Below are 13,899 nucleotides of genomic sequence, written 5' to 3' on the forward strand. Positions count from 1 at the left end.
AGTGAATTTCAAACACAGATTCAACCACAAAGACAAGGTTTTCCAATGCCTCACAAAGAAGGGCACCTATTGGTAGATGGGTAAAAAAAAAAAGCAGACATTAAATATCCCTTTGAGCATGGTGAAGTTATTAATTACACTTCGGATGGTGTATCAATACACCCAGTCAGTACAAAGATACAGGCGTCCTTCCTAACTCAGTTGACGGAGAGGAAGGAAACCGATCAGGGATTTCACCATGAGGCTAATGCTGACTTTAAAACAGTTACAGAGTTTAATGGCTGTGATAGGAGAAAACTGAGGATGGATCAACAACATTGTAGTTACTCCACAATACTAACCTTAATGACAGATTGAAAAGAAGGAAGCCTGTACGGAATAAAAATATTCCAAAACATGCATCCTGTTAGCAATAAGGAACTAAAGTAAAACTGCAAAAAATATGGCAAAGAAATTAACTTTGTGTCCTGAATACAACGTGTTATGTTTGGGGCAAATTCAACACAACACATCACTGAGTACCACTCTTCATATTTTCAAGCATGATGTCTGCATCATGTTATGGGTATGCTTGTCACTGGCAAGGACTAGGGAGTTTTTAGGATAGAAATAAACGGAATAGAGCTAAGCACAGGCAAAATCCTAGAGGAAAACCTTGTTCAGTCTGCTTTCCAACAGACACTGGGAGACAAATGAACCTTTCAGCAGGACAATAACCTAAAACACAAGGCCAAATGTACACTGGAGTAGCTTACCAAGATGACATTGAATGATCCCGAGTGGCCTAGTTACAGTTGACTTAAAATCGTCTTGAAAATATATGTCAAGACTTGAAAATGGCTGTCTAGCTATGATCAGCAACCAACTTGACAGAGTTTGAATAATCTTCTTAATAATAATGTGCACGCTCTTAGAGATTTACCCAGAAAGACTGACAGCTGTAATCACTGCCAAAGGTGATTCTAACATGTATTGACTCAGGGTTGTAAATACTTATGTAAATGTAATATTTCTGTATTTAATTTTCAATACATTTGCAAACATTTCTAAAAACATGTTTTCACTTTGTCATTATGGGGTATTGTGGGTAGATGGGTGAGAATAAAAATCGATTTAACACATTTTGCATTCAGGCTGTAACACAACAAAATGTGGAATAAGTCAAGGGAGTATGAATACTTTCTGAAGGCACTGTATGTACTGTACGTCGACAGAGAGCTCTTTGACCTGACCTTTGACCCTGGTTGTCCATAATAAATCCCTCTTAGTGGTCCTCTCCTGCATACATTCAGTACCAAGCAGGAGTTTCTGTCCATTTCAGTTGCTTTGAGTTAAGTTTTCAGTGAGTTTAAAGGCACAATCAATCACTTTATCCACTCCTTTGCAGTCTTTTTATACGGCACGGTCATGTATGAAATATGTAGCTCATGCATCAGTATACGCATATGCATTCTAGTCAACAGCGGATAAGGTACCTGTAAGAACTGGTGGTCAACAAAGTGAATTCTCCAAATCCTCTATCCAGAACCCCTTCCCCCATTGTCTGCTCTCCCACATACATACATAACTCCCATCCTCTTTCATGCCCCGGGTCCCACCCCTCACATCAGAGGGGCCGGCTGGAGTATAGCTTGGGCTGCGGGGAGACGGAGGGCGAGGGCTTGGGAGACTCCCTGTGGTCGTCAGGGGGTAAGGAGAAGGTGCAGTGGGCCGTGTTCTTCACCGCTCCCCCCGTGAAGCGGCAGCGCAGCAGCAGGCGGAGGTGGCGGAACACAGACTTGCGGAAGATGATGAACACCCAGGGGTCAACGATGGGGTTGAGGGCCTGGAAACGGAACGCCAGCAGGTTCTCCTGGTCGTCACCCACCGGCTCGATGGCATTGGCGAAACCGGCAATCTGAGGAGAGTTAAATACGAAAGAGTTCAGTTTATTAGGATCCCCAGTAGTTACTCTTATTGGTCAACATAAAATGTTAAATACATTTTATGTGTAGGGAGAGATACAGAAAAATAGAGTGCTGGGGGTGGGGGAGAGAGTAATAAGGGGGAGGCAACAAGAGCGAGGGAGGAGTAAGGACAAGACTCTGTATAAAAAGGCCAGTATATATGACAGGACGGAATGAGCCAGACAGACAGACAGACAGAGAGACAAACAGACAGACAGAGAGACAAACAGACAGACAGAGAGAGACAAACAGACAGACAGAGAGAGACAAACAGACAGACAGAGAGAGACAAATAGACAGAGAGAGAGAGAGATCCTGCCCACAGAGAGCAGCTGGCTAAAAAGCATCTCAGCCGCCCCATTCCAATCCCCTTATTTCCTGTGATATATTCAACAAACAGTCTCATAATTGATTACGTGGCCTGGTGGAGTGTTGTTGTGTCACAGTGTCAAATGTTTCCCTGTTGCTAAGGGCTGGGAGTGAAAAGTAATAACCCAAAAGACGGAATGGGAGCGACCCAGGGACCATTACAGGCCTGAGCTGTGCCAAATCCCCATCCAGGAGGGAGCAGGAACAGCACTGCGCTCTCTCCTCTCCACCATGGGCTAACTAGCCAAAACAGACACGATGTCCTGTAATGCACTAACAGACATTGGAGATGATCAAAAGGCAGAGAACATTGTGCAGACACTGTATTTGCATTGCCATATTGCCACAACTACAGACACAATACAAAATGAACTGATGTTTCTGTAGAAATGAAGTAATGCCTTTTGGAGGGAAGTGACTCCCCAAATTGCACAAAATGATGAGTCACTCGTCACACACACACACACACACACACACACACACACACACACACACACACACACACACACACACACACACACACACACACACACACACACACACACACACACACACACACACACACACACACACACACACACACACACACACACACACACACACACACACGCGTTGTTTTTCTATCCTTGTGGGGACCAAAAATGTATTTCCATTCAAAATCCTATTTTCCCTAACCCTTAGTCCTAAACCTAACACTAACCCATACCCTAACCCAGACCCTAAACCTAACCACTAACCCATACCCTAACCCAGACCCTAAACCTAAGCACTAACCCATACCCTAACCCAGACCCTAAACCTAACCACTAACCCATACCCTAAACCTAACCACTAACCCATGCCCTAACCACTGTCATGACGTTGCCCTCTTTGGGTATAGCGAGCACAGTTGACCCCCCTCCCTCTGCACCAGGCCTTTTCTATGCACCATCCCCCGACCTCAATACTTCTGACACCAGGCTCAGTGAGAGCGGTCGTAAATTCCAATGAGAAAATTCTCTCCTCATGGCCACAGTATAGAGAACAAAGGATTCTTCCACCTCACAGAATTGGAGAACTGAATGACATTTATGTTCTGGAGAAGGTATAAAAGATCGGTGAAGAATCCAGCTACGAACTGGTCCGTTTGGTACAATTTTGTGAAACTCATGAGAGACAATATGGCCATATTATCCTAATAATGTTTATATACTAGCCTCAGCTATGAAACTTACATCTAAATGGCTGCATAAAATTTATGAATAAGGATAGAACTGTTTGTGATATTGTGCAATGTGATTTTGGACTGTTAATGAAGGAAACTCCAATTTCCTTTGGAGTCTTAACTAAGTCATCGGCACGCCCCCAGGGACACAGACAGGACCTGGCGTCATATGACAGCCTTTTCTACGTTCAGTATATAAACCCCCACCCAGGGTTTCTTTCCCTAAGACCAGGCCTCCACTCCATTACGAGTTGGCTAATAGGTTTGACCATGCATCCCTCTTCTGAACTTTAACCATACCACGTGGTTAAACTATTAGACTATCGATACAGAATAAGAACAAGTCTTTGATATTAATTACTAGTCTGCAGCTAGGAATTCGGTATCATTGAACGCGAAGACCGACGAAACATCCATTCTATTACGACATGAATGAATGTCACTCTCAACTATCCATCCTAACCACGAGAGAGAGAGAGAGAGCGGAAAACTCTCCAACAGAAAGAACTTTTCAACAAAGATCCCGACGACACACTGAGAGTAAATATATATATATTGATTGCAATTGTTCCCGAATGAGTGAGCGTTCATGTGCAAAGGGTTAGCATTTCAATTGTTAATATTTATCAACTCTGTTGTGCCTTCTCCGCTGCCCCCACCCCCCTTTTGTTTAACAAGCCGCCATGCCGGTTTAGCCCACTAGGGCACATTCCTCTACCATTTCTTTGTAATGATACCTACTGTTTGTATGCCTTTCAGTGAATTATTTAGTTTAGTAAATAAATGATTTTAAGACAATTGATGTATGGATGACTCAGAGTGTAGACTGGGTTCGTGCAGATAACCAACAATTTACGACGTTTGGAATGAGATTGACGTGAGGTAAAGAAGATCAGATATTATGATATCTGAAAGTTATATTAGGAAAATTATAACTTTGTAATCTGAATATTTTCCTTGGTGCCCCGACCTTCTAGTTAATTACAGTTACACGATTAATCACTTTAATTGCGTAATAATAATTACAGAGAGTTATTTGATAAACATGTCTTCAGTTTTAATGATGCCAAAGACACAACACCACTAACCCATACCCTCACCCAGACCCTAAACCTAACCACTAACCCATAACCTAACCCAGACCCTAAACCTAACCACTCACCCTAAACCGAATTGTAGACCTAACCCTAAACCTAACACCTAGGCTTGGGGATTGGGGATTTTAGGTCCCAACAAGGATAGAAGAACCAACGCGCACACAGGCGCACACACACACACACACACACACACACACACACACACACACACACACACACACACAAAGAGAGAGAGAGCATAGCCTGTCTTCCCTCTCACGAGAACCCTTATTTCCTCTTCAAAGCTGTCAAACCTCACTGTGCAGGAAAGCTTCCTAATTTAAGGACTAACGATGGCTACATGGGACCACAGCTAGTGTAATTCATTACATTCATGGGAGTGGAGGATCAATTATAAATGCAGCATGTTTTCCCTGATTCAATTGTTGGTCCCATGGCTTGGTGCTGGGCTGCACTGTCATTTATTCATTCACAGTGAAAGGGTGGCCTACTGTAGGGGTGAAATATGTGTCATCCAATGGAGCACGCTGAGGGATAGTGAAGTAAATCTACCATTACTGCCATTACTGTAGCCCCAGGCTGAGTTAGAGGAGGTGTGTGTTATATGGGCTGTTCTCTGAGTCTGAACAGCGGCAGTAAGGTTAAGGGTCAGACACACAGCTCCCAAGACAGTAGAGAAGTTAAAAGGCTCATTTGGTAGAGCATGGCACGGTGCTAGGCCAGGATAGTAGGTTTGATTCCCGGGACCACCCGCATGTAAAAAAAATATATATATTTGCACGCAGGACCGTAAGTGACTTAGGATAAAAGTGTCTGCTAAATGCCATATATTACTACCCGGGCAGACGCACGACCCTGGTGACTACTCAGTGAGCCGTGACTTCGAGAGCTGGTGACAGCCAGACATATATATTACAGCCTGTCCATTGTTGGTATTACAAGACCTCCAAGAATGATGGTTACAAACTAGGAGCCTGTTTAACAGTGATAGATGAATACATAATTTTAAAAAACAGTTTTATAGTGTCTGGGTCGGATGTCACACATCAGACATACTGACACAGACCTAGTGATTTTCAACTCGTATTTGGATTTAGTTGTAACCTTTATTTAGGGAGGGGAGTCCCATTGAGGTCTCTTTTTTTAAAGGAGCCCTGCGTTATAAGACCAAGCAATTATATATTCAGGGCACAAACCTAGGAAATGCACAAAGAAGAATATACAACAAAAGAAACATCAAAAATAAAACAAAACGTAGGAAATGTGATTTGGATGTGTACTGTGAAAAAAAGCTTTATATAATGTTTGTTGTTACGCGTTGCCAAAGCATCTCACAAACAACACTGCTTCAGCTACCACCTTCTCCTTGCCACCCTGCCACATATGGCTCTCTGGGCAGACCTGGTATCCTTTAAAAGAGACACAAATCACGGGCGCTGCCATGGAGTGTGGGTTTAGAACGCAGGATAGATGAGAGGCATCGGCCGCTGGTTAAACATGCTCCATACTGATGAATATGTGTGGTTTATAAGGCTCTGTGACAGGCTGCAGCAGCAGGGCAGTCTGGGGGGGGGGGTGATCCATCAGTAGGTAAAGGCATATACAAAAATAATGAAACGCACGCACACGCGCACACACACACACACACACACACACACACACACACACACACACACACACACACACACACACACACACACACACACACACACACACACACACACACACACACACACACAACCCCACAGACACCTAAGGTTGTATCTACCTGGGTACAGTCTGTCTTTGTGGGGGCAGATCAGGGAGGCATGAATACATTATAGGCCATTTGGTGCTGGTGATGGCCTTTGCTATCAGGAAATAGGCCCCATAATGGACATAGCGGCCTATTAGTCTCCATCTTGGCTCCTGAAGGACTGTTATTCCCCTTCCCCTCAGATCCTGTTTCAATGGGAGGATAAAGTTCTGCATCTGCACACCTCAGAGACAGCAAAGCAGTGGATCCCAGAGAGAAAGGAGAGAGACCGCATCATTCTTACTTTTTGTATGACATGCAAACTCTACATGAAAACAACCACTTCCTGTTTTCATACATCTTTCTGTGAACAGAGTCTTGATGATACGGTGTTAGTTCGCAGTCCAATAATGACTTCAGTTGTTTGTGAGAATGAGCACACAAAGTAACGTTCCTGTGTTTTGTAGGAGAGGTTATTGACCAAGACATGGCACTAGGGCATCACTGTCAATAGCTCAGTGGGCGAACGCAGCACTAACACAACCAGAAAACCAGGTTCAATACCCATCTTTCCTCACTCGTTAGACCCATCAGTCACCACATTGTCTTTGTGACTCTCTCACTTTCCTCCTCCTTCCCTCAGCCTGTTATTACAGTCCACCCTCTGAACACAGGCTGAATTTTATTTATTTAACCTTTATTTAACTAGGCAAGTCAGTTAAGAACAAATTCTTATTTACAATGGCGGCCTAGGAACAGTGGGTTAACTGCCTTGTTCAGGGGCAGAACGACAGACTTTTACCTTGTCAGCTCGGGGATTCGATCTAGCAACCTTTCGGTTACTGGCCCAACGCTCTAACTACTAGGCTTCCTGCCGCCCCTAAATATACTACAGTAAATGTGAATACCACAGTAAAGTCAGCAAAAACACTACAGTGAATACTATAGTATTTATACCATAGTATACTATAGTATACTATGAGACTTGGACTCATCCAGGGGAGACATTCCTATACAGTGAACGTTAATCTATGGTGGTCCATGGAGGTCTTTCTATATTTTACTCTAGGAAGCCCGATTGTGTATGTGTGTGTGTGTGTGTGTGTGTGTGTGTGTGTGTGTGGAAGGTAGCTGGACTTTGTATGATCAACACCCTTTTTAACCTTATTCCCCACAGCCAAACCATTATGGAGAAAAAAACGTCTGAATGTCTAGCTCTCAGACAATGTGCGTGTGCCGTCTGCATGCGCGTGGGAATTCTATCTGTGGAATCACTCGGTCTGTCAATATCTTCCAGTCTACACAATCCGTTTGTCATCTGTCTGGGGAATCATTGTGTGTGTGTGTGTGTGTGTGTGTGTGTGTGTGTGTGTGTGTGTGTGTGTGTGTGTGTGTGTGTGTGTGTGTGTGTGCGTGAGTGTGTGTGTGTGTGTGTGTTAAGAAAGGCCAAAAAAAGCCTACAGAGAGACTTCAATGCAGCCATTAAGACTGTACACGTGCTCAGCAGGCTTCTGTGTATTGACTGGTAACAATAGGAGAGTTATTTACCCGGAAGGTTCAATCCCCAGGCGGTGACTGGACCTGCTGTGTATGCACCGGCAAGGAAACAAAGCTTTTATCTAAGTATCCAACTACACGATACATGGGTGACCTGTTCAAGCAGTTGTATAAAGCCTCTAATGTACCCTTACTGGAAAGAGTATTATGCTCTGAGGAGGGGGCATCAGTTCTAGAGGCAAGCACAATGTTGATCAGGCAGGCGCCAGTAGAAACAGCCCATCAGTGCCTGTGGTCTGTTCATAACTCATACCGAGCCTGGCAACGATAAGAGATACTGGGCATCGCAGACCAGAGCTAACACAAGGTCGATATCTCCTCTGTCAGAGGGCAACTTCAGAAAGAGAGAGAGAGAGAGGGGGGCAGATTGAGGGAGAGGGAGGGAGAGCGTTCTCCTTCAGCTCCTCCTCAAATGGTGATGACTCACCCCAGCAATCGAGCTCCATTGTCATCCTGTGCTTTTCTTGGCAACTATCTGCGTATTGTTGATAATTATCTGATAATTATTCTTGTATGTTAATCATTGTTACGCAGTCTTTCTAACAGATGCCTACTGAAGTAACAAAGGACAGATGTTTGCCAGGAAATATGACACTTTCACTGACTTTATACACACCCATGTTTTCTCCCACCACAATGTTTTAAAAACAACTACTTAAGTCTTGTTTTCCTAGCCCTGAGAACATGTATGCACGCATCTGCTCTCACACGCACACACGCACACACGCACACAGACGTGAGATCACACTCAGTGAGTTAGGAGTGTTGTGGCAGCTTGGCTTTGACATCTTTCCACCCACTCAGACGAACCCCTCTAATTGTAGTCCTCGTCTTTCAGTTCCCTCTCTCTTTCTTCTCCCCTAATCCCCCTCTCTCACTCTGTTTCATTCCCCATCTCTCCCCTCCTCACAAGTCTCTCCATCCTCTCTTATCATCTGCTGTTTTTCATTGTTGCCATTATCATGATCTTCCCTCACAAGCTCAACCCTCTCTCCTCTCCTTGCACTCTCCCCTTCAGAAAGCCAGAAATCTTCTGTTCCGGTTCCAAGTCCTCTTTCGTTACCACTAAGGGGAACTGAGGGCAGGTGTTGTAAAAAAAAAAAAAAAAAAAAAGACTGTTCACGTGAAGCAGCATGTGGCTCGATATACAGCACAAACACTGTCTGACCCATAAAACAGACAAATAGAGACTGAAAAGTGCTGCATTTGCTGTGTACCAGCCAGCCCAGAACCTGCTAATAGAGGCCACATTAAAGAGGAAGTGAAACTGTAGCCACTGTGTCACTGTGCTGTGGTCGTCACTTTTAGACGGCGAAAGAAGACGACTGGATAGGCTGTAAGCACACATAGCCATGTGGCAATGTCAATAGAAGGTTTCAGCAATAGGCTGGGTAGGCGTTTACCGTTGGATCTTCTCAGGGCGTTTTTTTTCAGATCTAATGATCAGAGCAACTTCCTAAGAACTGCTGTCTATCGTTTTCCTGAGAGACCCCTTCACTCACAGGACGACGATAATTGGAGAACGAGGAGGCACAAATCACATTCAGAAGGAAGGAAGTGCGGCTGAGTTACAGAGGATGAGGGAAATGGGGCAGAGATCATATAGTCCATCTTCTCCAGCTATACATGGTGGGACTAAGGACCAACAGACGGAGAACGGAAGGGACAAGAACAGAACAGGGGTGACCAGGACACACCAGCAGAGGGGAAAACGGGAGAAAAAACTAATGGAACACACGGAGGAAGCTTGCCCAATAAAAACGCTCATATTTGTTTTGTGATTGAAAATGCTTTCTCCAGTTTTGTGCCCAAATTAGACCAGAAGAAACCTGGCAGGAAATAGCAGAAATAGCAGAATATTTGTGGGGTCACAGAGGAATACTAGACCTTTCTCCAGAGTCCCTTCCTCTGTCTAAAGAGAGAAATCTACACCACAGGGTTTACTGACTGTCACTCTGTGATTACTGTGATTACCTAGCAGGTACATGTCTTTGCATGTCTTTAACTATTAAAACTGTTGGCATGTGAGAGAGGCAGGTAGCATGTGATGGTTTAATGTTACATCACAGAGACAGCACGATCTGTCACTGTAGCCACTTCACAAGCCCTGACATGTAGACTCTCGTTAGGATTCTCTGTGACTAATGGCTTCCAGAACACACCAAACCTCTTCCTGCACACCACCTCAACACACTACTACAAACCAGGGGTAATACAGGGGCGTGTTAAGTAGGACGCACCATAGCAAAAATGTTTTGAAATGTTCTGCAACAGAAAATGAAAATGGTTGTTTCTTATTTGAGTAGTTTTTGGTAGCACGTCCCCGTTTCACACAGTTTCCAAACGTTTTCTCCCTACTGAACACGAACCAGGGTTATCTTTAGGCCTCTTCGGTATAGCAACTGCAACAGCCACCCACTGACAGCCTCAGCGACAGGGCTGCTCCGAAACATGTGCTAGAGTTGTTGGTATTGAGCTGGTCGTGGAGAAACAGAGAGTTTTCCCTACAAGTAAACTTTACAGCTGTTTCACATGTTCGCTCAAATTAGAGACAACTACAAGCGTAAACAACAAAAAAAAAACATATGAAGAGGGAAAGGAAGAGTGAGACAGACAGACAGAACAAGGCTTCAGGGCTTGGCAGGCCATTTGTTGTGGTATGCAGAATACATGATCGACTCGAATAATTTGGCAGGGCGCGTTGACTAGGGAGAGAGCATGAAAAAGAACCATATGTGGTAGACTGCTTCTACTTCAGGGATATACTGTGTTGTCTCTGGGCTTTGGTTTCATGGTCATATCCAGTTACCTCTACTACTCCATGTCCTTGCTGTCTTATCAACACTAAGAGGATACACATATCTGAAAGTTGACTAATGTCTTATACAGTATGTGTAGTCTATATTCAAAGAAAGACAAGTCAGAATTTAATCCGGTAAAGTGAGGAATGCTTCCACCCACTTGGCACAGATGTCAATTCAACGAATATTCCACTGTTAGTTGAAAGTCATGTAATTGAGAAGACATAGAAACAACGTTGATTCAACCAGTGTCTGCCCAGTGGGTAGTGTCTTTAATCCGGATGGAACTAATTAAACTCATTACTTTATTGGCACAATGTTTATCTTCTGTTAACTTATTCTCAAATAATGTTGTTGACCTGTCCTATACTCTTATGTTGCCAAAGCATAATTTGTAGAGAAAAAAAAAACACTTCAAAAACCCTGCCTCAAACTTGTATCTCAAACAGACCATTTCAAAAAAGCTTGCTATTTCCTCATGATGTCAAACTTCTGAGGAGGATCAGCTGGCCAATCAGCGGTCTACTCACTTGAATATTATTAATGACCGGTATACGCCCACCTCATTCTGTTGTTGGGGTAAGCCCACACCATCCAACACAGAAAAGCTGCTTTTTAAGCTTTTTAACATACATAGATAGTCCTGCTGTCAAATTACCAAATCGAACTCCAGTGGCCTCATGGGCGGAATGTTATTAATATTTGTCATAATTAATAAACATTATTTCAAAAAAATCTGGTGTTTCTATGTCAAAAGTAAAAATATATATATATATGTCAGTCTTCTGTGATGTACATAAAGTGTATTATTGGGATGCAAACTCAAAGTGTGATACATTTCAACTCTTTATCTTGCCTGGTACAGGTGTCTTCTTTTTTTAAGCCTTTTTTTAAGGTGTATACTTTTGTTTCAAAGTAGATTTGTTTAAGACTACCAAAAAAACATTGTGTGACAACTGCAGTAAAATTGTTTTAACTACCATTTTGTGGAAGGAAAACTATTTCACTTATAGGTCATATGTCATAGAAATATGCAAACCCTGGACAGTTACTTTAAAGAGACAGATGGGGGGTAAGGCCATGTGATAGACTAGCGTCCTGTCCAGGGGGTGTACTTGTACTGTACAGTACCAGTCAAAAGTTGCCTCACATTACAGAAACAGGATCAACAGGCTCCTGCTCCTATGAGCCCTTCTTGATTGCCTCATGCAAGGCTTGTCGGCTGGGTGGAGCTGGCAGCACACAGGTGCTGTGCTGGAGTACAGGGGCATATCAGGTGAACTCACACACACACGCCATATAATGACGACCGATGAAGGGCACAGGGGTGAGTGTGGACCAGAATGATACACACACTCACTGTCACACACTGACACAAAAACACACAGACCTATAACTTTCCTCCTTCGCACGCACACACACACACACACACACACATATGACCTATAAGTGCAAGATGGCGCCGATAGAGATGACAGCTTTGCTTCAAGTCCTTAGGAAACTGTGCAATATTTAGTTTTTTTCTGTGTTAAAAAAAATATATATATATATTTTTTTTATAAGCATTTCGCTACACTCGCAATAACATCTGCTAACCATGTGTATGTGACCAATAAAAAATGTGATTTGCTTTGACACAGCGGACACCTGAGGTGATTGATCAGGGACATGAAGTGTCATCCAAACAGAGTTACTGATTAACACACATGAACAAAACCTGATCACAGTCTCCATCTGTCACATAGATGACATCCCACTGGGCACAGACGTCAATTCAACGTTGAGTCATCCAGTGTATGCCCTGTGTGGATGGCTATGAAAGGAATTGTTGAGAACTCCAACGAACTCTCTCAATTCCCACTTCAGGGACATGTCCTCTGCAATGCCCACCCATTACACTCTGGACCTCTATATTACTGATGGTGTCACTAAACCTTCCCTTTCAATACAATACAGCCGCAGCCACACACATCCCTGAAGGGATTTAGGTTGAAACCAACAGTCCCATGTTGGGTGTGCCACAGGATTCAATTCTTGGGCCAACTCTTTTCTCTGTATACATCAATGATGTCGCTCTTGCTGCTGGTGAGTCTCTGATCCACCTCTATGCAGACGACACCATTCTGTATACTTCTGGCCCTTCTTTGGACACTGTGTTAACAACCCTCCAGACGAGCTTAAATGCCATACAACTCTCCTTCCGTGGCCTCCAACTGCTCCTAAATACAAGTAAAACTAAGTGCATGCTCTTCAACCGATCGCTGCCTGCACCTGCTCGCCTGTCCAGCATCACTACTCTGGACGGTTCTGACTTAGAATATGTGGACAACTACAAATACCTAGGTGTCTGGTTAGACTGTAAACTCTCCTTCCAGACTCACATCAAACATCTCCAATCCAAAGTTAAATCAAGAATTGGCTTCCTATTTCGCAACAAAGCATCCTTCACTCATGCTGCCAAACATACCCTCGTAAAACTGACTATCCTACCGATCCTCGACTTTGGCGATGTCATTTACAAAATAGCCTCCAATACCCTACTCAACAAACTGGATGCAGTCTATCACAGTGCCATCCGTTTTGTCACCAAAGCCCCATATACTACCCACCACTGCGACCTGTACGCTCTCGTTGGCTGGCCTTCGCTTCATAATCATCGCCAAACCCACTGGCTCCAGGTCATCTACAAGACCCTGCTAGGTAAAGTCCCCCCTTATCTCCGCTCACTGGTCACCATAGCAGCACCCACCTGTAGCACGCGCTCCAGCAGGTATATCTCTCTGGTCACCCCCAAAGCCAATTCCTCCTTTGGCCGACTCTCCTTCCAGTTCTCTGCTGCCAATGACGGCAGTAATAAATTTATGAACTTCTTTGAGGAAAAGATCATGATCATTAGAAAGCAAATTACGGACTCCTCTTTAAATCTGGGTATTCCTCCAAAGCTCTATTGTCCTGAGTCTGCACAACTCTGCCAGGACCTAGGATCAAGGGAGATACTAAAGTGTTTTAGTACTATATCTCTTGACACAATGATGAAAATAATCATGGCCTCCAAACCCTCAAGCTGCATACTGGACCCTATTCCAACTAAACTACTGAAAGAGCTGCTTCCTGTGCTTGGCCCTCCTATGTTGAACATAATAAACGGCTCTCTATCCACCGAATGTGTACCAAGCTCACTAAAAGTGGC

At 43.8% G+C, this 13,899-nt stretch overlaps 1 protein-coding gene across 1 annotated transcript in view; it reads right to left on the reverse strand.

Annotated features, from left to right (window-relative positions):
* Positions 1-675: 675 nt before the first annotated feature.
* Positions 676-13,899, reverse strand: part of LOC106612377 (prostaglandin I2 receptor) — a 49,395-nt gene continuing 36,171 nt past the window's right edge. The window contains exon 2 of the mRNA XM_014213457.2: positions 676-1,897. Coding sequence (XP_014068932.1) covers positions 1,607-1,897 — 291 coding nt within the window. The 3' untranslated portion in view covers positions 676-1,606. The remainder of the gene's footprint in view (positions 1,898-13,899) is intronic.

The sequence above is a fragment of the Salmo salar genome, chromosome ssa09, assembly GCF_905237065.1.
Source record: "Salmo salar chromosome ssa09, Ssal_v3.1, whole genome shotgun sequence".
Classification (NCBI taxonomy): Eukaryota; Metazoa; Chordata; class Actinopteri; order Salmoniformes; family Salmonidae; genus Salmo; species Salmo salar.